Source organism: Tasmannia lanceolata, unplaced genomic scaffold, assembly GCF_043159265.1.
Source record: "Tasmannia lanceolata isolate RefF3 unplaced genomic scaffold, GAP_Taslan_0.1 ptg000015l, whole genome shotgun sequence".
Classification (NCBI taxonomy): Eukaryota; Viridiplantae; Streptophyta; class Magnoliopsida; order Canellales; family Winteraceae; genus Tasmannia; species Tasmannia lanceolata.
In genome coordinates, this window is record NW_027518692.1 from 48,036,775 (window position 1) to 48,059,883 (window position 23,109).

Below are 23,109 nucleotides of genomic sequence, written 5' to 3' on the forward strand. Positions count from 1 at the left end.
ACAGCAAATAAATTAGACAACAAATTAAGTTGAAGTGTCATTATCACCCAACACCATCTTCCTTACAACAACCAAGCCAAGTAGAATATATCCATGAACAATGCAAGAACTGAGCGGTCTATATCAATGAAGACTGAGAGAACTGAGCAGTGCCCTCAGCACCACTACCCCTGGTTCAAAATACATTCCCGCAATAAACTTCACTACCTCCTCGAACAACCCAACTATCCCAACGCCATCTATAAGACGAGCATAATGCTCCTTAACGGTACTGACCCATAACCTGCATCATAAAGAAATATTGGACTGCTCAGTCAACAAGGTTGCCAGGATGCAACCCTACATTACTGCTAGAAAGGTGACATTTTTTTGGTAGGTAATGAGGTGTTAGGCAGATCCCAACCAGAGATTAGAAGAATAAAAAAGATTACAATCGATGGGTAGATAATCCCCGTAGCATCATTATCTAAAATACATTTAAGATCCGGGGGGGTGGACATTGGAGGGATGATAGTCCCTTTGAATTTTATCTCATAAATTTGAATTTCATTTAAAGTCTTCAGCACCTCTATGCCATTTCCATACTGGGCATTGCCACCAAATAGAGCATTCCACATCAGTATATCACTCTGATGTTTCCATGAAGAAATTAACTGAACTTTCTATGCATCCCCACTTTGGATAAATGTCGATGAGAGCGGTCCCAACAAAATTATTATTTTCCAATCTGGTTTTAAGGCTATAGAAATTAAGCAATTTTCTAGTTTCAGTAGCTGATATTTAGCAGAGGCTGTTAGTGCACTGACGGGAATGAAATGATTTAGCTTAACTACCTCCTGAAGAATTTTAATGAGCAAGTGTAGAGATTTTTCGCTATATCCTGCTATAGGTGAAGCCCATAAGATACCTTCATAGTAATAACCTTTGCAAACAAGGGCAGTGATCTTCTCCCCCAACCCCCACCAAAAAAAAAAGAGAAAAAAAAAAACAGTTTTCGTTAACTTTATGCTTTTGGAGTTAACGGTTGCTTCTCCACCGCTTCCAAAATGTTAACGAAAACTGTTAAGGGGGGGGGGGGGGGGGGTTGCGAATATCACTGCTCGCAAACAATTCAAGTACAGAATCAAAGTTTGCACAATCGGCATAGAAAGAAAGAAGAGCAGTCTGAACTGAGACATCAGCCCTGCATCCAAACTTGATTTTATCCCCATAAGGACAATGATACACACAACTGAATCTGGATTAATGCCTTTCGCATCTCAAAGTTTCTACTGAGAACCCATTAAGAACATTACCCGAAATCACTCTTGTCCATGATAATAAATCAAAATTGTGACTAATCTGTTGAAAAATTTTCATCGCATCTTCCATCAACAAACACTTAGCATTTAAGGGCAATGGAATGAATTTGAGTGCCCAGATTTAAGCACTCAGAAGCAGCGAAACACTGAGAATGCAAGCTAATGAGACACTATCAATCACCATGGCTTCATAGTAACTCCAATAAAAGAAATCCTTGGAATCTTGGAAGCAGGCGTGAATAGTGTAACCATTAATCAAAGTAGTCCAGACATTCTATTCTTGCTAGCCAAATAAACGAACAAATTCAAAACATCATCCATGGCATCACAAGTAGCATACATCCCAACAAGAGAATTCTCTACAACATCATCATCCCAAACCCAAATCTAATTACCAAACCATTGATCAAAAGCTTCCTCAAAATTTCCTTTCTGACTCATCAAAGCAATGAAAGTCGACATAAAACTCTGAAAAGAGCACTTTTATTTTGAAGAATGGAACCTATTTTATTACAAAAAAAGGGATTGCAAGTGCACTTCAGAGAGGGGGGGGTGTGTTAAAGATTGCCCCATATAAACTGAGAATTGTCATGACCACTGATCTCTCCAACTTTCTTGCCATTATGATCTTAATCTTCTTCTTCATCCATGAACCTCTTCCAGTACCAGTGTTGCTTCCACACCCGCTCGGTCATCTCTTCAATGGGTATGTTTTTAGTCTCAGGGACAAGGAAGAGTACAAAGAGGGACATTACCAAAACCCATGCAGAGAAGAAGATGAAGATTCCAAACTTGAAATGGCATAGCATGGATAGGAAGGCTTGGGCAATTACAAAAGTGAAGAGGAGGTTGACACACACAGTCACGCTTTGGCCAGCAGATCGTGTTTCGAGGGGGAACGTCTCGCTCGGTATGAGCCACCCCAATGGACCCCAAGACCATGCAAATGAACACACCATGATCACCACTAGGATCATGAACCCGTAGCTTAGGTCATTGCCAATGTCTTTCAACTCGAAGCCTAAGATTATCGCGATCACCACCTGCACCATCAATAACAGCAAGCCAATTGATATAATCACTTAAATAAGTAATCATGATTAGATCTCGGTAAATACGTCTCGTTTTATTGAAAAACTTAACGGTGGAAAATGTTACCACGTAGAAGTTTTACTTGAGAAATTGTGAAAGGACCTGAAGGACCTCTTTTGGATGCCGCCAAAATGGGTCCTTATTTTCATATATGATTATTGTAATTTGATTTTATTTGCAATGGGGGCATTAAGTCCTGTTTGGAAGCTAGTAGGTATATCATCATTTCTACTGCAATTATAATCATAGATTTCAAATAATCGTATCTAACTTTTAAACCTTCTACACATAAAATAGGGGTGGCTAGGGGCTTTCACAGAAAAGCATTTTGTGGCCGGCTGTTGCGTGAGAGAACAGCTACACAGGCTCACTTTTCAGCAGATTTTATCTTATTCATTTAATTCATTTGGGTGGCTGCTCTCTCATGCGACAGTCATATGCGAAATGCCTTTTTGCAAAAGTCCCTAGCAAAACCCATAAAAACATTTGTTAATAATTTTTAGTGGTGGCACACAAAGAGGTCCTGAACCATAATAAGTGAGCTTAATTAGCACATGGAACTCCTCTGACTTTTAGCAGGTCATGCAATGTGATTCCACATCCACATCTCATCACTCTCCCGTAGTGAATGGACGGTGATGGAGCCCTGAGTTCTAGTGGGGTTGAAATTTTCCAAGAAAACAGGACATTAATTTTCAGGGAAATTTTTTCTTGGCGTCGGAGCTAGAGAGCCTCCGAGTCATGTTTGGCAGTGACGAAAGTATTTTCCATGGAATATTAGTTTATCAAGTCATGGGAGAAGGGCAAACAGTGTGGGAGGGAGAGAATTGAAAGGCCACGAGTGAAGAGAGAATGAGAAGTGGGTGAAAAACAGGGGAAAATAAAGTTCCTGTTTTCCTTATTTTTCACTCACTTGGCACCATCTCCTTTTAGTCATGCCCTCTCAATTCTCTTCCCCTCACTCTCCCTACCACTCTTTCAACAATTGGTAGGGTAATATTCCATGCAAAAAATTCTTAGTTGCAAAACATGGCTTAATTGTTTCTAAACAGATCAAAAATAACTTAAATTGTTTTGAAACATCTTAATAAAGTTCTTAGGTTGTATGTGTTAAATGTACAATATGAACGGTGGGCTAAAAAAATGGTTAGATTTTCTCACCTGAGAGAAGAGTATCTGGACTCCTGCAACAAGCAAGAACATTCGTCGGCCCACCTTGTCGACTGAATAGATGGAGACAACAGTGGAGAGGACAGTGACTGCGCTAGTGATAACAGCAGAATACAGAGAAGCACCATTCTTGAATCCCAATGTATTGAACAAGACTGGAGCGTAAAACATTATGGCATCAATGCCCGTGAATTGCTGGAAGATCTGTACAAGTCGAAGAAAAGAATCTTCAGATGATTCATTAACAGATAAAATATCTGGTTAAAGTGCAACTTTCTACTTAGGAACATTCACGCCAAGTTACAATGCTAGACATGTTTACTACTATCTTCTGATAAGTGTACAAGTACACCACTAGATGGGATTATGATGTGGGGCAGTTACTTGGGAGTTTTTGTTAGGATCGATTGTTAATTTATAAGTTAGAATCCTAATCCTAGCAAGAGTTTGAATAAAATTAGAAGATGAGTTTTAGTAGAAAAGGGAGAAGAATCTATATATGAGACGTTCATGTATGTAAGATCATATTTTCATTGAATAACAAAAGCTATTTTGAGTTTTCCTATTTATTTCTTCGGGGATTCAAGGTTTTTCATGAAAGGAGACTGTTTTTCTTCCCCTTAATAATAAGGCACTGGCCAGGGAAGGAAGGGAAGGTGAAGAGGGGTAGGAAATGTTTCAATGAATTATCGTCAATAAAATGGAATCGAGTAGGAGGAGAATTGATAGGCCATCTCTCGCCCTAAAAGACCTGGGCTCCGCAAGGTCTGATGATGTTGAGGACAGTGATATTCACCTTCTTCCCACACGCTTCTACCGTGTCAAATTAGTAGAATTGTATTACAATATTAGACTTTGTGAACTAATAGAGAATGACCAGGCAGAAAGCCGATGTTGGGATCAATGAGATCATGAAATTATTGGGTCCCATAAGGGGAGATATAATGGAATGAAGACCGCTGATCTTGAGAACATCCTCAGAGAGACAACCTACATGGCCTCGGTCCCAAGCACATTCCGTGCGATAACAAAGCAGTACAAAAATGAACAGTTCATCTATTCTTGGCAGTTGAGTCCAAAACTGATTATTGGATTCAAAATTGCATTTAACCGCTGTTCATTTTGGATTTTGAGTCCGAAACTGATTATTTAATTTAAATTTCAGTTCAATTATTAGTTTTGGACTCAAAACTCAAAACAAACAGGGCCTTAATTTTGAGTCCAATAAACAGTTTCAAAATCAAAATCAGTCCTCAAAATTCAAAATGACCGGAGCCAAAATGAATTCTGATGGATCTAGACATGCGATCATCTGATCAAAACGTTCTCAATGACATTAGGCCGGACTTATTGTTGCCATTCAGACCAGTAAGTCCCTGGGTGTCTTCTAGGAAGGAGGTTAACAGCCTAGCATTCCTCAATATTGTAATACAATTATGATACTCTTACGTAACTAACTACAACCTATACAATTGTAAAACTGCCACATAACAAAATTTGATAAGGGTGTTTCATAAAGAATCATTAGGGTTTAGGGTTGGGGACTACCTGAAGGCACACGACGATAACCAGTTGGGGTCGGTTGCGTCGCTTTAGCAGGTTTCTGAATGGATGTTTCACTTCCTGGGCTATGAGACTTGCCTCCACTAGCTCATTGAATTCAGGATCGACATTTTTAGTGCCGCGTATCTTCACCAGCACTGCCTTTCCTTCTTCAAAGCGGCCACGCTCTATGAGACTATTGGGTGTGTCCACAACTAGGATTGACCCTAGTGTTAAGAGAAGTGCGGGGATCCCAGCAAGGCCTAGTGAGAGCCGCCAGCCCCAAGGGTGGATCCTGAAAGTAAAAGGGTAGGGTAATGAAGGTCATTATCAAGGCCAAGAACAGAAGCCAACCAACCAAACATACATCACTTCCAAAGCCAAGAAACAGAATCCAACGAAAACATAATTTTCTTTTGTAATCAACAACAATAACAATAGCAGCATACAACAAAGTTCTGTGGGTTACTTGCCTATAGATTAAATTCAAATTTAGTCGCAACCTTCCATAATGAGCTTTTCCTTTGAAGAAACATTGAATAGGTTAGAACCTAGAACCTATGTTGCATTAGTACAGGTAGAGTGCCGGAGTCAAACACAGATATCCAATGTTGGATTCGACAAACCTCAAAAAGAAGGATTAGTGGATTCTTCGAAATGGTTTAATCAATTTTCAAAATAAAAATAAAAATTAAATGACAATTTGATTATAACAAGTAATTTATTAAACATTTAATAGATAGACTAAATATAATGCTTTGATTTTGTTTGACCTCCATAGCTACTGAGTGTGCCACTAGAAATCAGTGGATTCACTTTTTTATGGATGGATGGTTGAGATTTCTCAAACCCAACACTTCACAAAATTTGTGAAGGGGCTGATTTCAGGCGAGGCCCTTAGATGTGAAACTATCTCTAATTTTTTATTTCCATTTAAGAAACTTACTATGAAGATTGGTAAAACTAAAAACATGTAGTTTTAGTATTAGTCATCAGAAAAAAAAAACCTGATAAAAGATATCTGGGAATGTTGCGAGTCACACTGTTAATCTGCGATACCAACCCTAGTCAATCTCGTTGCCTCTAACATGATCAAATGATCGCTAGTTATTGATCACTATGGAGAAAAAAGAAGGGTCAGAAAATAATTAATATTATAGAGTATCACGTTTTGGTTCAACAGTTTAGGATCAACAGAGATCATATGATCAGATTGAAGGCAATGAGTTGGTCCAGCGACTAGATAAATACAGCTGGTCTACATATTAGGTGGTGTCTGCCTAATCCCAGCTTGGCTACCCAAAAAGAGGGGGGGGGGGGGGGGGAGGGAACAATGGTTCAACTTTGGCTCTTTTATCAACGGGGTAGAATCATCAAGGGAGATGATATTTTCACCCCCTATATTACATGTACGCTCCCCTTTTAACTTGATTTGATGTGAAAAGTGGGCAACTTTATGTCAAATCACGTTTTAAGGGGAGGGTGCAAGTAATGCGAGCAGGGGTGCGTGGGGGGTTGGGTTGGGGTGGGGTGGTGAAAATATCATCACCCATCATCAATTTCTGCTAGGAAAGAAGAGTCGTGCATGACCTGGTAATAGCTCACCAGTGTGGTGCAAGTAATGCGCGCAGGGGTGCGTGGGGGGGGGGGGTGTGGGGTGGTGAAAATATCATCACCCATCATCAATTTCTGCTAGGAAAGAAGAGTCGTGCATGACCTGGTAATAGCTCACATGACCTGGTAATAGCTCACCAGTGTCTAAAAACATTCTCTCCACCCTTTTTGTGAATCAAGGAAGTACAAACAAAAATACTGGAAAGGGGTGGATATATCATTTCCCTTCTCTACTATGTAAAGAACAAAAATATCATTTCCCTGCCATTTTTACTAGTGGCAACGAAAAAGCAAGAAACAGCTTACTCTGCAGTCCCATAGTTGACCAGGTTAGCAATGAGAATTCCAATGGTGACATTAAGCTGGAAGAATATGTTTAGGCCTCCTCGGATTCTTGTGGGTGTGATCTCTGATAAAAACACCGGTGCAGCCTGCGATTCACGAGAGAGCAATGACTATAAATATGGATAAAGAAATACATCTTTTCTTGAAATTTTCGGAAGTATATGAAACTTATGAAACTTATGAGACTGTGAAGCATGAGCAAGCCTAGTCGAACCATTGTGCATGTGGCAAGTGAGGTTGGGCTACTATGGTTCACTATTGGCTTGCGTGATAAAGAAAAGAGCTAGGGACATGCAACTAAGAAAATTATGATTCTTTTACCATGTGTGGTTGGACCCAAAGTTAGTTAAAACCTATAAATTGCACTTCAATAGAATTTACCTGATTGGCAAAGCCCACTCCACAACCAAGCAAGATCCTTCCAACTATTAGCATGGCGAGATCTTGAGCTGCTGCATTTAGAATCACTCCAATGACGAAGAAAATCCCTGCGATGAGCATCGTCAACCTCCGGCCGAGCTTTCTGGTGGTGTATGAAGCAAAGAAGGTCGCTGTTAAACCCACAAGGTGCACAGATGAAGTGAACAACCGAAGCCCTTGATTATCATATTTGCAGTAATTGCTGTTAGGAACATTCTCGTACTTGACCCGATGATAAACGTCCGGGAAGAACTTTGCCAAGAAATCAGGCATGGACGTAACACCCCCTGCAACATATATATGAGAAGTAATTCAAATTAAGATGATTTATACACCAAAAGTTTTATGTATGTATAGATAGAAGGTTTTGATCAGAACCATTAGTGGTGCTAAGTAGGGCCCACCACCTTCTAGGGAGTTGTGGGCCAACCAAAGAAGTTTGTATCTTAGATAAATGGTAACCCCACCAGTCACCTTCATTAAGAAGCGAAATTATATGATGGGTGGCCCTGCAATACTGTATTTTTAAAATAAGTACGGTGTGGCTCCACTCCATAGGATGATACAAATCATCCATTTGTTGGGCCACAACGTAAATAGCTTGTGCCACTGTGGAACCCGATCCCGCGAGAGGGGTGGGGCGCGAGCCGCCACGCTCTCTCTTGGTCTCTCGTACCCACGCGATTGACGTGTGCTTATTATTATTGATTTTAATTCATCTTTTATGTGAACTTGGGATCACTAAGGCAATCCGAATTCCACACAAAAGAGACTGACAGAGTCGCCACCTAGATGTGGGATCTAGGACCCATAATTAACCAGAAATCTAGACTCGTTACCTGGTTACAAGAATGGAAGGTATGAGGAATTATCCACCACATGCACCATTCCTGCCCGATAATCGGTCTTCGATTCCAAAAGCTAACTCTTTTAAATTGGTTCTTTTATGGCTCATTCAACTCTATGTTAATGTGCGAACTAAGTGACATGCATCCTATGATCTAATTTCAATGTGAATCCTAAATGTGTATCTTGATTTACTAATTTGTCTGGATTCAATCTAAGTGAAAGTTCTCCTAGAATTCTAATTTCATGGAAAGTCCTAAGTGATTAAATTTTACAAGAAAATTAATATACAAAACCCCACAATTTGTTGTGGAGCCGACTCGCGGTTGGTATGCCATCAGACATCCAAGCTGCCTACGTACCCAAGCCTCACTGGGATCAGAGTCGACGTAGTTCGGTGCACCTAAGCTAAGCTACTTATGCCTAACTCAACTAAGACACCGACCTAGACGGGATTAACTGTTTCAACAGTTTTAAGAGAAGTTATTTAATTCAAGTTGAGGATTTATTATCCTAGGATTTCATCTAAGATGCTATATGATTCTTATCTAAATGCAAGTTGTTCCTTAGACTAATGCAGGTTAGCCTACATCCTAATTTACTAGGCTTGTCCTAGGGAAAGAGTGGGTAACTAGTGTAACTATACCTATGGCACGGTTGCTATCCATAGCAAACGTCCGTGATGAGGCTGGACTCCTAACTCTAGGACTCCCTGTGGACCCCGATCCGAGAGGGGCGGGGGACGGGCCCCACACTGAGTCTCAGGATCATCCACGTGAATGGAGAGCTCTACCAAGGAACTCTCGAAAGAAGTGCCTCTCACAGCATGAGTGGCGATACAAAGGTGAGATACCTCTCGATTCGGGGACTAGCCCAGATTCGAGGCGTACCTTAAACAAAGAAGAGTCACCATCCAAGGAAGTGGGCCAAGGATCCCATGCTATGCTCTGTTGCAACGGATAACCAGAGATATAAAAGAAGGTTCGTGCCTGGTTACGAATTCGGAAGGTCTAAAGAGCACCTCATCCGCCCAAGTGCAAACACCTGGTCTCTAATGCCATTTACTTAATAATTTTGAAGAGTTTTGGGCGAAAGTCATATGAAATGGGAACTAATATCTCCGAGAAGACGTCTATCTAATCATGCATGTCTCGGAGATGAATAATTATACATAAAAGAAATGAAAGAAGTATCGCCTAATAATAGCTAGGTTATGAGTGTCATACCTAATTGGTGTCTGAGTTCTGGTGTGCAAACACATGCATACTACAGCTAAAGGTATAGGATCTGTACATGAAAGTAAGAAAACACAGCAAAACACACAACATAATTCAATTCTAAACATAACTGGATAAAATGAATCCTAAAACTCTAATGCGACCTGACTCGGACCAAGATGGCAGTCCATCTTAGCTGCTCTACGTATTCCGGCCTCGGGAAGAATCGGAGTCAACGTAGTTCGATGCCCTATTCTAAACTACTATGCCTAACCATCTAGAACCGCTATCCTAGACTCGATCCACTAGACTCAACTGATTTTTTAAAGCTTTTTGTACGATTGCTTAAGTTTAGGTGAATTGTAATTTTCAGGACTCTCTATATGCCCTAACTAATGCAAGTTGATTAGCCTTAAGCTAATGCAGGTGGGCCCTATATCCTATGTGTAACTAGGCTATGCGTCCTAAAGAAAACCATGGGCTGGCTATATGCTTCCTAATCTAGCCATCGGTTCAACCAGGTGTCTAACCGATCAACTTGAGGCCTCCTAACTCTAAGGACACTCACACGACATGACACACCATATCAATAAAAATCAGGACAGACTCCTAACTCTAAAACACCCCCAAACAGCTAAGACAGACTCCTAACTCTAAGGGAAGATCTTTTTGAAAAGGTTTTGAAGAATTTTTGTATTTTTGGAAGATTTGAAATGTTTTATTTTTAAAGGTTTGGCTGGACTTGGGATGTGAATCCCAAGCTGCACTACGTACCCTATGTGAAGGGATCAAGCCAACGTAGTTCGGAACAGATTTCCTAATACGCTCCTAATGACTCAAGATTTTTGAGATTTTTGGTTTTTAGATGTTTTTAACATTTTTGATGCAAGAGGACAGAATCCTATCATCATAAAGGGAGGACAGACTCCTGAATATCCCGCAAAGGTTGGACAGCATCCTATGCTTTGCGGGGGGAATGAACAGAATAACAACTCTGCAAGGGTTGGATACCATCCCATACCTTGCAGGAGCGGATAGAAAAACACATGATTTGATGAGAGGTAGGATAGAATCTTAACCCCTAATGATGATAGAATTTGATTCCTGAACAAGAGGACTGACTCTCTAGACTAAGGACGGATTCCTATGCTAGTGGACTATCAAACTAAGATAAAGCTCACAAGTAATAAGGAAAAAGAGACCTTGTGCATATTTGGTAAAGGTAAAACACCCAGCCGGGCCGGACAGCTACCTAGCCCTAGGGTGCAACAAATGTGCAACCCAATACCCATAAGGGTAGGGGTATGTTGCCAAGCCGAGTAAGGTGTTCTCCCAAAACTAAACGACGCACAAAGAGGAGGTTTAGCAAGAGAATGAGACGGGGTAAGTCTCTTAGACACAGAGGTAGGATAGAGAAAAAAAAATGCTAGCAAGACTGGGCAAGTCTCCTAAGCACAGAGATGAGATAGAGAAAAATGCTAGCAAGACTGGGCAAGTCTCCTAGGATGGGTTTGGGCTATCACCTTCATCACCCTTGCAATGAGAGGGGATTCTAGTATCTAAAGAAATTAACAGAAATCTATAAGACTGTGTTAGTCTATCAAAGAGAGAAGAAAAGGCTACCAGATAATCGTAAATTCCATTCTATTCTTATAAAAATAAATCAAGTGCTAAGCAAAGAAGAATTTTCAATGAAAAGAATACACAATCTATAGCAATCATAAAAATGATAAATAACATTAATTAGTCCAGACCAGCCGCTGGATAGCCTAATAAAGTAAAAGAAAGCAATATCAAACACTTCTATGCCCAACCACAAACACCACCCCAATATGGGGATGAAATCAGATGATGCTAAAGTAATCATCTGATATCAAATACACATGATAATATTTCTATATCCCGCCTTGAAATCAGACAGTACTCATGTCGATAATATCGAATAGAGTAGTCATCTGATCTCCTTCTTCCTATTAAACAGTTTATTTAAATAAAAAAAGAATGAGTATAATAAGCTTTGAGATAATCTCACCTGAACAATCCATTTATCTTCAGAATCTAACTCAAAACTTAGTATGAAAGAGAAGTAATAAATTCTCAATATTTTATACAAATTTTTCCAATGATAGTTCTAATCTATATAAAGTATAAATTAAAAGAGGCATTTATTTAATATATGTAAGCAACGAAGTATAACTAAATCTAAAAAAAATGATATTTGCTATTGTCAGGGTGAAATAAAGCTGTTAATATCAAAATGGAAATGGCTACCACTATTAAGGTGTGAGAGGGAAAATTCTAAGACTTACTAAAGGCTGGATAAGCCTAAAAAATGAAAAGGGGAGAGCTATTCAGACTATGTAAGTCCTCTAATAATGGGCTTGGGCTATCGCCTTCATCGCCCTTGCAATGGGGGAAAATAAAGAATGACTCAAGAAAATATCCAAAAGACTATGTTAGTCTTTACAAAAAGGAAAAGGGAAGATATAGGCTGGAAATGATGTCCATGGCAATGAAAAAGCAGCCGACCTGTTCCAATCAATATAAAACCACAAACTTAATTTCTTTTAGACTTTTACCAACATTTCAGGAGAAATGAAGGAAAACTCTAACTCTTTCTACAAATCCTAACAAGATGTCTAAGATCCAATCAAATACCGAGATAAACCAATGCAATCGGAGCGAATTAACGAGGCTAAAAAAAAAAAACAAAACTCATCGCCTGATCAGACCTTAAGCTTTTGATCTTAAAACAAAAGGCACAATGGTATATTCAAACAACAAGGACGAGAATTTCATAGCAAATCAAAAAATTCCAAAACTTATTCTAGGAATTAGGCATAAGAGAATAAATGAAGAATACCTAAAACTACTTACCTCTTCTCTTTAATGCCTTTCTCCTTCGCTAGCAATTCCATAGCTCAGATATGTTCGGCCATAAGATGAGAGTGTTATGGTGTTGATTTTAGAAGAGATAAAAGGGACTAATATTGCAGAAAACGGATCAAATTTGGTACAGATCTAGGGTTTTGACACTAGAACAGAGCTTAAACAAGATCTATAAGAGAGAAATCGTAAAAATAGCATGGGATGAGGAAAGTAGTAAATAATCATTCGTGAACGATGATTAATCTGACCAAAAAATGACTGGATCCTGGCCGGAATTGGCTAAAGAAAATCGGAATCTTGACCGGAGCTTTGCCGGAGGCTAGCCGGAGAAAATTAGAAGACAAGATTTAGGGTTTGGATCTAAGATTCTATGTAGAGAAAATAAGAAAAAAAATATAGACAGTGAAGCTTGAAGAAAGGAAATCTGACGGATTTTTGATCGGAACTCCGATGAACTGGCCGAGGAAGACGATCGGAAGCAAGAAAAGGGGAAAACCTTTCGTTTCTCTCTCTCTCTCGAAATTCCTCTGATATCTCAGATCTGAGAGATCTTATAAAGATTTGCAAGAGATCTTAAGGTACAGGAACTCACCGGAGGATGCAGAGTGTTGCCGAAATTGGATCGGATCATCGTCAGAGAAGAGGGTTCAAGAGCAAGAATGTAGAAAACAGAGGGAGAGAATGATAACGCAAAACAGAGGGATATAGATTAAAGAAACAACACTCTGTTTTTTATATATATATTTTTTATTTTCGTTTTGATGAAGGCTGAATAGAGTGGAAAAGATAAGAAAGCTGTGGAAACAGATGGGGAAAGAGTAAAAAAAACAGAGTGAGAGAGGGTGATGGAGAACCGAAAGATAGAGAGAATGAGGGATGGATAAAAACAGAGAGAGACAGATGGGTGGACACACAGAGCGAGAGTGGTAGATAGGAAACGCAAAGAGAGGTTAGGAGACAGCCGAGGCAGAGTGGTGTTCTTCCTCCAACCAACCCACGAGAGCTCTCCCTCTTTTTCTTTTTAAGTCTGCTGCCTTTCTTCTTCGCCCAAAGAACAGAGCCACCGTAACAGCCACTACCCACGGTTTTTTTTTTCTTTTGAACAATCCCCAAAGCTGCTGTTGAGGGAGATCCTGAGGACTTGAGAGGTTGCTGCCAGTGAGAGATTGGGGAAGAGGGAGAACTTGAAGACAGAGGAGACAGAAAGAGGTCGGGAGATCAAGGAGACCGAGCGCTTTCTTTGTTTCTCTTCTCCTCCCCCTTCCTTTTTTGCCTCCACAGCAGCCTCTATATTTTTACCTCCGAAAAACCAATGGGAATGTTTCTTTCTTTCACTTGATCCCCAATGGCATGTTGCCATATCATCCTATCTAAAATTACCCACTTGCTATTTTCAAGACAACCAATAAAGCAACTTTGTTTTTTGGCTTTTCTCAATGCCTAAAAACCACGAACAACACCATAGGCATGCTTTAATTTTGGCATTCTTGCTTAAGAAAACCTTCTCTCCAGTCAAGGTTGCTGTTTTGAGCATAAATTTGGGCCCACACATATTGGGCACACATCGTGCTGCAACTGTAATTGGATGTGCCGCTGTCTACTTGATCTGCAACCATGTAAATTTGATGCGCCCCAAATTCTTTCCATGTAATGATCCGAGCCATCCATTCGCTAGGCTGCAATGTGAACAGGTTGTGCTCCTCAAGAATTATTTCCATAAGATGATCTTAACCCTCAATTTGTCGATCTGCAATATAAATTAGCGATGGCATCTAAATTCCCTCCATTTAGAGGATCAAAACTGTCTATTTGAAGGGCGACAATGTAAATTAGATTGCGCCCCTTTGAACTATTCTCGAAGACTGATCTGAACCATTCACTTATGATGCTCCCTGTAAAGTGGTGGTTATCTCCTAATGATGATCTTATCTATCAAATTGGTGGGTTACAGACAGCATGAGAATCCATGAGCTCAACACTCTTATTTAAAAAAACAATGCGGGGTACACGGACTTGATCCTTTTCCAGTTAAAATGTTCAATGCGGGCCCAGCCAATGAGTCCAACCTCTCTCTTGTTTAAGTTTTTTGTAAACAACCATCCTCAACACTTATCAGGACGACGCAAAACATGACAGAAATAACCGAAAAGATCGAGAAAACAAGAGGAGCGGACACGGGAATGGAAAACACTAGAAAACCGATAGAAAAACACTAAATTCTTTGTTGATTAAGGTGGAGCAAAATAGGGGTGTCTACAGATGCCCCTCTTTGGTAGAGATGACGTAGTCATCGAATACCAAAGCAAAAGTGACAGAACCATTTTGCGTAGCTTTAATCGACAAAGGACTCTCTAGACACAATGCAACTTAATATAATGCAAGACCCTAAACAAAATCCTAGAATTGGAATGCAATAAAAAATCCCGCTGCGGTGCCGTTCACAAACGGGCAACGAGAGCATGAGATACCATTTTCGAATGGATATTCGGAGGGAAATGAGATATCACATTTATGTGATGCTCAAAGAGAATAAGAGACCATAGTTGTATGGTCTCGAAGAGAATGGAATACCATATTTATACGGATTCCAAGGAAATGAGATATCATATTTGTGTGATGCTCAAAGAGAATAAGAGACCATAGTTGTATGGACTCGAAGAGAATGAAATACCGTATTTGTACGGATTCCAAGGAAATGAGACATCATAATTGTATGATGTTCAAAGGGAATAAAAGACCATAGTTGTATGGACTTGAAGAGAATGAAATACTGTATTTATACGGATTCCAAGGAAATGAGACATCATAGTTGTATGATGTTCAAAGGGAATAAAAGACCATAGTTGTATGGACTTGAAGAGAATGAAATACCGTATTTATACGGATTCCAAGGAAATGAGACATCATAGTTGTATGATGTTCAAAGGGTATGAGAGACCATAGTTGTATTGACTCGATGAGAATGAAATACCGTATTTGTACGGATTCCCAGGAAATGAGACATCATAGTTGTATGATGTTCAAAGGGGATAAGAGACCATAGTTGTATGGACTCGAAGAGAATGAAATACCGTATTTGTACGGATTCCAAGGAAATGAGACATCATAGTTGTATGATGTTCAAAGGGTATAAGAGACCATAGTTGTATGGACTCGAAGAGAATGAAATACCGTATTTGTACGGATTCCAAGAAAATGAGACATCATAGTTGTATGATGTTCAAAGGGGATAAGAGACCATAGTTGTATGGACTCGAAGAGAATGAAATAGCGCATTTGTACGGATTCCAAGGAAATGAGACATCATGGTTGTATGATGTTCAAAGGGGATAAGAGACCATAGTTGTATGGACTCGAAGAAAATGAAATACCGTATTTCTACGGATTCTAAGGAAATGAGACATCATAGTTGTATGATGTTCAAAAGGGATAAGAGACCATAGTTGTATGGACTCGAAGAGACTGAAATACCGTATTTGTACGGATTCCACGGAAATGAGACATCATAGTTGTATGATGTTCAAAGGGGATAAGAGACCATAGTTGTATGGACTTGAAGAGAATGACATACTATATTTATACGGATTCCAAGGAAATGAGACATCATATTTGTATGACGCTCAAAGAGAACATATCATTTTCAAATGGATTCAGAGAGATATGATAATTTGAGCTTTGAGAGAAATCGAAATTTCCAATTAACGACTTTAGAAGCAAAGGATTTAATAACACCATGCAGCAAAGGACCTTCAGGGCTTAAATATGGGATGCCACTTCATTAGCAACCTGCCCCCAGTTTGAGGCATTCTAACCTTCTTCTATTCATTGACCAGAGATTATTCTTTCAAAGATCTTCGCCATTCGCGACAGTGTCACCTTTTTTCAAGTTTCTCAGAACCTGTTAATGAACCTGCCTTCAGAGTGATTGCACCGTACAACAATTCTTAAGATATAATTTGTAAAAAATTTTTTCTAAAAATAGAACCACAGACATTTGTAATAAAAGATAAAATAAGAAAGATTAGTCCAGTAATCTCGTGATGCTTCTGACTTATCAGTATTTTTTTTTGGGTTAGGCTGGCCTCTTTAAAAGAATATTTCTCCATTGATAAACATCTTCACTTATTTTTAAGACAGTGATACTTCATATATCGTTCTATCAACTTTCGGATTGCTTTGAAATTAATGCCCCTAATTTCGGGAATCATTGTTATTTTTGCCTGACCTTCTGTGATTTCAGAGATATTACATCTGGGGTGAACCCAATCTTACCACGACCAAGTCGTCCTTTTTGGATTTTCAACTTGGCGGACCGCTCGGCCTTAACTTTTGCCTGAATCGCCTTTTCAGGTTTTCGACTCAGCAGGCCACCCCCTTAACTTTTGCCTAAGTCGCCCTTTCAGGTTTTCCACTTAGCAGGGAAATGATCATAAATTTTGCCTAGATCGCCTTTTCAGGTTTTCAATCTAGCGGATCTTCAAGCTCCATTTCTTTTTTTTCTTTTTCTTTATTTTTTCATTTTCTTTTTCTTTTTACTTGAACACCAAAAGAACTTTATAGGTGCGGTAGGGCTTTTCAAAGAATGGCTTAAGGTTTTGCAAGAGTTTCGACCGAACCTGTGAACAGGTTGCCTACGTATCCCAGTGGAGGAATCAGGTCATGCGTAGTTCAGGGCGAATGCCCCTAGTTTGAAGGTATTTCAATTTTCTTTTTTTTTCGGATAGCATGGATTTTTCCTTTTTCTTTTCTTTTTTTTTTAATTTTTTTTTTACTTTCTTTTTGGAATGATCGATTTTCTTCTTTTGAAACAAACGAACTCGGTTTGACCGAGCTGCCTACGTACCCCGGTGTAGGGATCAGGTCATGCGTAGTTCAGGGCGGATGCCCCTAGTATATTGGGTTTTGAAGGAAAATTTTATTTAGGCTCGAAAGGGTTTGCAAAAGGTTATATATTTTTTAATTTTGGGTTATGAATTTGGGATTTATTCGGCCAAAAGACGGCCTTCTGGTGTTCAAGCATAGAACCTCTTGAGTTGATCAAGATTTGTTGGTTCTGGCAATATTTCTCCATTTAAATTACGGAGCTTGACGGCTTTTCCGGGTAAGATTTGGTCCACAATGTATGGTCCTGACCAATTTGGTTTGAACTTGCCCCTTGGGTCAAACACTGGTGCTCGATTATCTTTCAGAACAAGATTGCCTTCTTCTAAATCTCTGACCTTAACCTTTTTATTAAAAGCCCGGGCTATTCTGCGCTGGTAACCCTGCACATGGTAAAGCGCTTTTAACCTGTTCTCATCTAGCATGTTCAGCTCTTTATATCTGGCATCTGCCCATTCATTTTCTGGCAACTTGACCTCAGTCAATACCCGGAGCGAAGGTACACGAATCTCAACAGGTAGCACTGCTTCCATCCCATAAACAAGAGAGTAGGGGGTTGCCCCAGTTGAAGCTCTAATTGATGTTCTGTAAGCCCACAAGGCGTATGGTAACTTATTCGACCAATCCTTATAAGTTTCTGACATTTTGCTAATGATAGTCTTGACATTCTTGTTTGCAGCTTTCCCCGCTCCATTTGTCTGCGGCCGATAAGGTGAGGATTTATGATGCTTAATCTTGAACTCTTCGCAAAGAGAGATTACTTCCTTCTTGAAATGAGATCCGTTATCCGAGATAAGTTCATGGGGAATCCCATATCTGCATATGATGTTGGTGCGTATGAATTTAGCAACTGATGCGGATGTAAGCTTTGCATAAGAAGCGGCCTCAACCCACTTGGTGAAGTAGTCAATTGCAACGAGTATGTACTCGTGACCATTAGACGACTTGGGTGAAATCTTGCCAATGATGTCAATTCCCCATACCGAAAACGGCCAAGGAGAGGTAAGAGAATGCAAGTCGGTAGGTGGTACATGGATGAGATTCGCATGTATTTGACATTTATAACATTTCTTCACAAATGCATGACAATCTGCTTCCAACGTTGGCCAATAATACCCCAGACGTAGGATCTTCTTTGCCAACATCTTTCCATTCATATGAGGTCCACACACCCCTTCATGAATATCTGCAAGAATTTCTTCTGCCTGATCTTCAGTGACACATAAGAGTTGAATCCCATCGAAAGACTGTCGATACAACTCCCCTCCACAAATGACAAAATTAGCTGCCAACCTCTGCAAAGTCCTTATTTCTTTATTCGATGCCTCATTGGGATGCCCCTGGCCTGAGATGTAGTTCTTTATGTCCGTATACCATGGTTTACCATCGGGACATCTTGCAGCTATTTCTATAGCATCAACATATGCAGGAGCCCATTGCTCTTGAACCGTGATGGGCCTCATCTTCATATTGTGGGGTATGTCAATCATAGAAGCTAATGTCGCTAAGGCATCGGCGAATCTATTCTTCAACCTTGGTAAATAACTGAAAGTGATGCACTGGAATTGTTGAGCGAGAGCATCCAGGTATTCATGATACGGTTGTAGCTTTTCTTCTTTGGTTCTCCATTCTCCTTGAGTTTGGCAAATGATTAACTTCGAATCTCCATATACGTCAAGATTCTCTATGCCTAAGGCCAATGCGGCCTCAAGCCCAACGATGCATGCTTCATACTCTGCCATATTATTGGTGCAATTAAATTGTAACTTAACGGCAACGGGGACATGCTCATTTCGAGGTGACACAAGCAATGCCCCTACTCCTTGTCCTGTTTGGTTTGCTGCTCCATCAAAATAGAGGGTCCAACCAGTTTCTGGATATTCATCTTCAACCATCATGATCTCTTCATCTGGGAACATCGGCTTGAAATGCTGACTTTCTTCTCGGGGTGCTTCCGCCAATTGTTCAGCAATGGCTCGGCCCTTTACTGATTTTTAGGTTACATGGGTGATGTCAAATTCAAACAACAATAACCATCTGGCAGTCCTGCCTGTCAGGGCTGGTTTTTCAAAGAGATACTTAAGAGGATCCATTCTTGACAACAGCAGGACCTTATGCGATAAAAGGTAATGCCTGAGTCGCTGAGTAGCCCAAACCAAGGCTAAACAGGTTTTTTCTAGGACAGTATACTTCTGTTCATACTCCAACATCTTCTTGCTAAGATAATACACAGCCTTTTCATGCTTGGTTTCTGGATCTTGCTGTGCTAACATACAACCCATTGTGGTTTCTGTTACTGACAAGTAAAGCAGCAATGGATGCCCCGGTATCACTGGTGCTACTATCGGTGGTTCAGACAAACTTTGCTTTATCTTTTCAAAGGCCTGCTGACATTCCTCTGTCCATTCTTTGGAAGAGTTCTTCTTTAAGAGCTTAAAGATAGGTTCACAAGTTGATGTCAGATGAGCGATGAATCGCCTTAGGAACTGTATCCTTCCTAGGAATCCCCGAATTTCCTTCTCGGTTCTAGGCGGCGGCATCTCCTGGATAGCCTTAATCTTCTGAGGATCCACCTCTATACCCTTTGACTCACCATGAATCCTAACAACTTACCAGAGGTAACCCCGAATACACACTTGCTAGGATTCAGGCGAAGCTGGTATTTGAGTATTCTTTCAAAGAACTTCTTGAGGTTCGGGATGTGATCCCTCCTTTCCCTGGCTTTTACAATCATATCATCGACATAAACTTCGACTTCTCTATGTATCATGTCGTGGAGCAAGGCTGTAGCCGCTCTTTGGTATGTCGCACCAGCATTTTTAAGACCAAATGGCATTACCCGATAGCAATATGTCCCCCATTGTGTAATGAACGAGGTCTTAGCCATGTCCTCGGGTGCCATCTTAATTTGATTGTAGCCCGAGAAACCATCCATGAAAGATAGTAATTCATGCCCGGCCGTATTGTCTACCAGGATATCGATATGTGGTAGAGGGAAATCATCTTTTGGACTTGCCTTGTTTAAATCCCTGAAATCTACACACATTCTCACATTTCCATCTTTCTTCGGTACAGGTACTATATTTGCGAGCCATTCTGGATATTCCACTACTTGCAGAAATCCAGTATTCAACTGCTTAGTAACCTCTTCTTCTACTTTTAAGACCCACTCGGGCTTCATTCTCCTTAGCTTCTGTTTTTTAGGCTTAATTCCTGGTAGCAAAGGTAGCTTGTGCTGAACAATGTCTTCACTCAACCCAGGCATATCTTTGTAGGACCAGGCAAAAACTTCTTTATATTCCTTAAGTAGGTTTATTAATTCATCGCGCTCTTCAGAGGATAGAGTATTTCCAATTCGTATTTTCTGTATTAAATCTTCTGTTTCGATATTTATAATTTCGATTTCATCTTTAAGAGGCTGGGCTCGGCGCTCCTCCTCTTGTTTGAGCATATGCTGCAATTCAAGGGGAGTTTCGTCGATCCCTTCTTCCTCGTCTGAGGAGGGAGTGTTATCATTATTAAAGTCAGAAGCAAACACAGAGACATACTGAGAATCAGATTTCATTGAATTGAAAGAAATTACATCGTTATTATCGGACTCATCCTGAACAGGCTCAGGATTCACATAGTAAATAAACTCAGAAAATGACTCGCCTGGACTAGGTACTGACACTGACTCAATCGACTTGACTAGACTTGACTTAGCAATAAAATAAGATGGAAAAACATCAGAACTCCAGTTTGAAAGATTTTCTGTTGCAGGTGCAATCTGACTCTGAGATTCAGTAAAGGTATCATTACTCTGAATAACTGCCACCAGCACATCTTCACAATCGGTCTCTTCTTGTTCTTCAGAATAGTAATCATCATCAGGCACATTTTCTTCAAACAAAAATCCCAGCACATCTGGCTCAAGGTAGACTAACCAGTCCTCAACAGCTTTCTCAACATAATATATCGGCGGTTCTGTTTCTAGGAGAGCAAGGCCACTGAATATTTCAAAACCGGGTATCATGATCCCTGTCATTGAGTCATACCATGGTTCAGAAAACCCATAGTATGGAAAGGTCTCACCTTCTTTGATAAAATGACCATTCATCGATAAGAGATATGGAGCCATTGGGAGTACCCTTCCGGTGCGGCGGATTTCTTCCTTCAATTTCAACAATTCTTCCATGGCTTCCTCCTCCTCCTCAGTAGGTACATATCCAAGACCGAAAATTCCATGGTTTGATTTGATTGGGCGCCAGTGAGATGCCTTGCTTGGATCACCGCCCAAATTCATACCAGGGAAGTAGTTCATTTTTCTCATCAGCTTAGCCACCACAGGACTGATGGCAAACGGCAAACGACAACTCCTCCCGAGAGGCATCCTCATAAGAAATAGCAGCCACGTCGAATGCGAAACCATTCAAATTGTAGTCATCTGCTTTTGCAACTGGAAGGATGAAGGTTTCTCCTGTTATCTGCCCTATTTCTGGCTCTTCGTCACCTCTGACAGTGATCAATTTTCCATCTTTAATGAACCTCAGTTTTTGGTGAAGGGTCGAAGCAACAGCGCCCTCCTTATGCAACCAGGGACGTCCCAGAAGAATATTGAACGAGGCCTTGATATCAATAACTTGAAACTCAACCTCAAATTCTTGACCGCTTATAACGATCTTGGTGGTGAGGACTCCGACCACATTTCTGCGAGTGTTGTCATATGCGAGGATACCAAGGGTTGATTTGGCAAAATCAGTGGGACCGAAACCCAGGGTAATGGCAGTTCTCAATGGACACACATTCAAGGCGGATCCGTTATCTACCAACACAGATGGTACTTTCTTGCCTCCACAGACAAGAGTGACATGAAGAGCTCTAGCATGATTCTGACCTTGAGGAGGCAGCTCCTAATCTGAGAAACTAATGGCCCTGGTGGCCTGGGTTAGAGCAACAACTTCAGCTAGTTGCTCCGGAGATATCTCTGAGGATACCTGTGTTGTATTCAATTCTTTTAACACAGCCTCTCTGTGTTTCTTTGATGCTATCAATAATCCCCATACAGATATAACAGCCTGAGTTTTCTTCAACTTCATCATCTGGATCTTTCACATATTGCGGCTCCTCTCCTCGAGCCAATGCCCCTGGATTTTCGACTCTCAATTCAGCAGGTTTGAAAATTCTTCCGCCCCTTGTCACATGTCTGACTTCATCCAATTCAGGCTCATCATAAGTGATAATTTGAGGGACTTGTGGCTCATAGGTGATTACCAAGGGAGGTACTGACTCTCTTGGGTATGATTCATCACAAAAGATGATTTAGGGTTCAAAAGCGGGTTCTAAAGCACATATGAGGGTGAGAGGGTCGAACTCAGGATCTCCTATGGTTATGGCATTAACGGCAGCAAGAGGATTTGCATGACTAGGTAGCGGGTTTTGGGTGATATTGGGTCTTGGCTGGAATGCAATGACTTTCTCATCAATGAGTTTCTGGATTCTATATTTCAAGGCAATGCAGTTGTCAGTAAGATGACCAGGACCTCTGTGGTACTCACAGTGTAGGTCAGCTCGCCAATTTGCAGGTAGAGGATTGGGGGGAGGCCGGATGGCAGGTAGGGTTATGCGACCTGAAGCAAGACATTGCTTAAGCACCTCTGAAGATGGAATGGGAAGAGGGGTAAATTCTACCCGGGTTTGTTGCCGAGGTGCGGTCGCGGGTTGGGCATAGTCCATTACTAGGGGTTCCTGGGACTTAGAGGACTGAGCGTTGGAACGAGAAATGCTATTGACTTGGGCTGGAGGGGACTTTT

General features: G+C 40.5%; 1 protein-coding gene across 1 annotated transcript in view; it reads right to left on the bottom strand.

The window, feature by feature from the left end:
• Positions 1-1,522: 1,522 nt before the first annotated feature.
• LOC143846444 (sugar transport protein MST4-like) overlaps positions 1,523-23,109 on the bottom strand; it is a 31,280-nt gene continuing 9,693 nt past the window's right edge. Inside the window, exons 2-6 of the mRNA XM_077354882.1 lie at positions 7,446-7,771; positions 7,026-7,150; positions 5,112-5,400; positions 3,555-3,767; positions 1,523-2,344 (exon numbers count right to left, since the gene is read on the bottom strand). Of these exons, the coding sequence (XP_077210997.1) occupies positions 1,931-2,344; positions 3,555-3,767; positions 5,112-5,400; positions 7,026-7,150; positions 7,446-7,771 (1,367 nt within the window). The 3' untranslated portion in view covers positions 1,523-1,930. The remainder of the gene's footprint in view (positions 2,345-3,554; positions 3,768-5,111; positions 5,401-7,025; positions 7,151-7,445; positions 7,772-23,109) is intronic.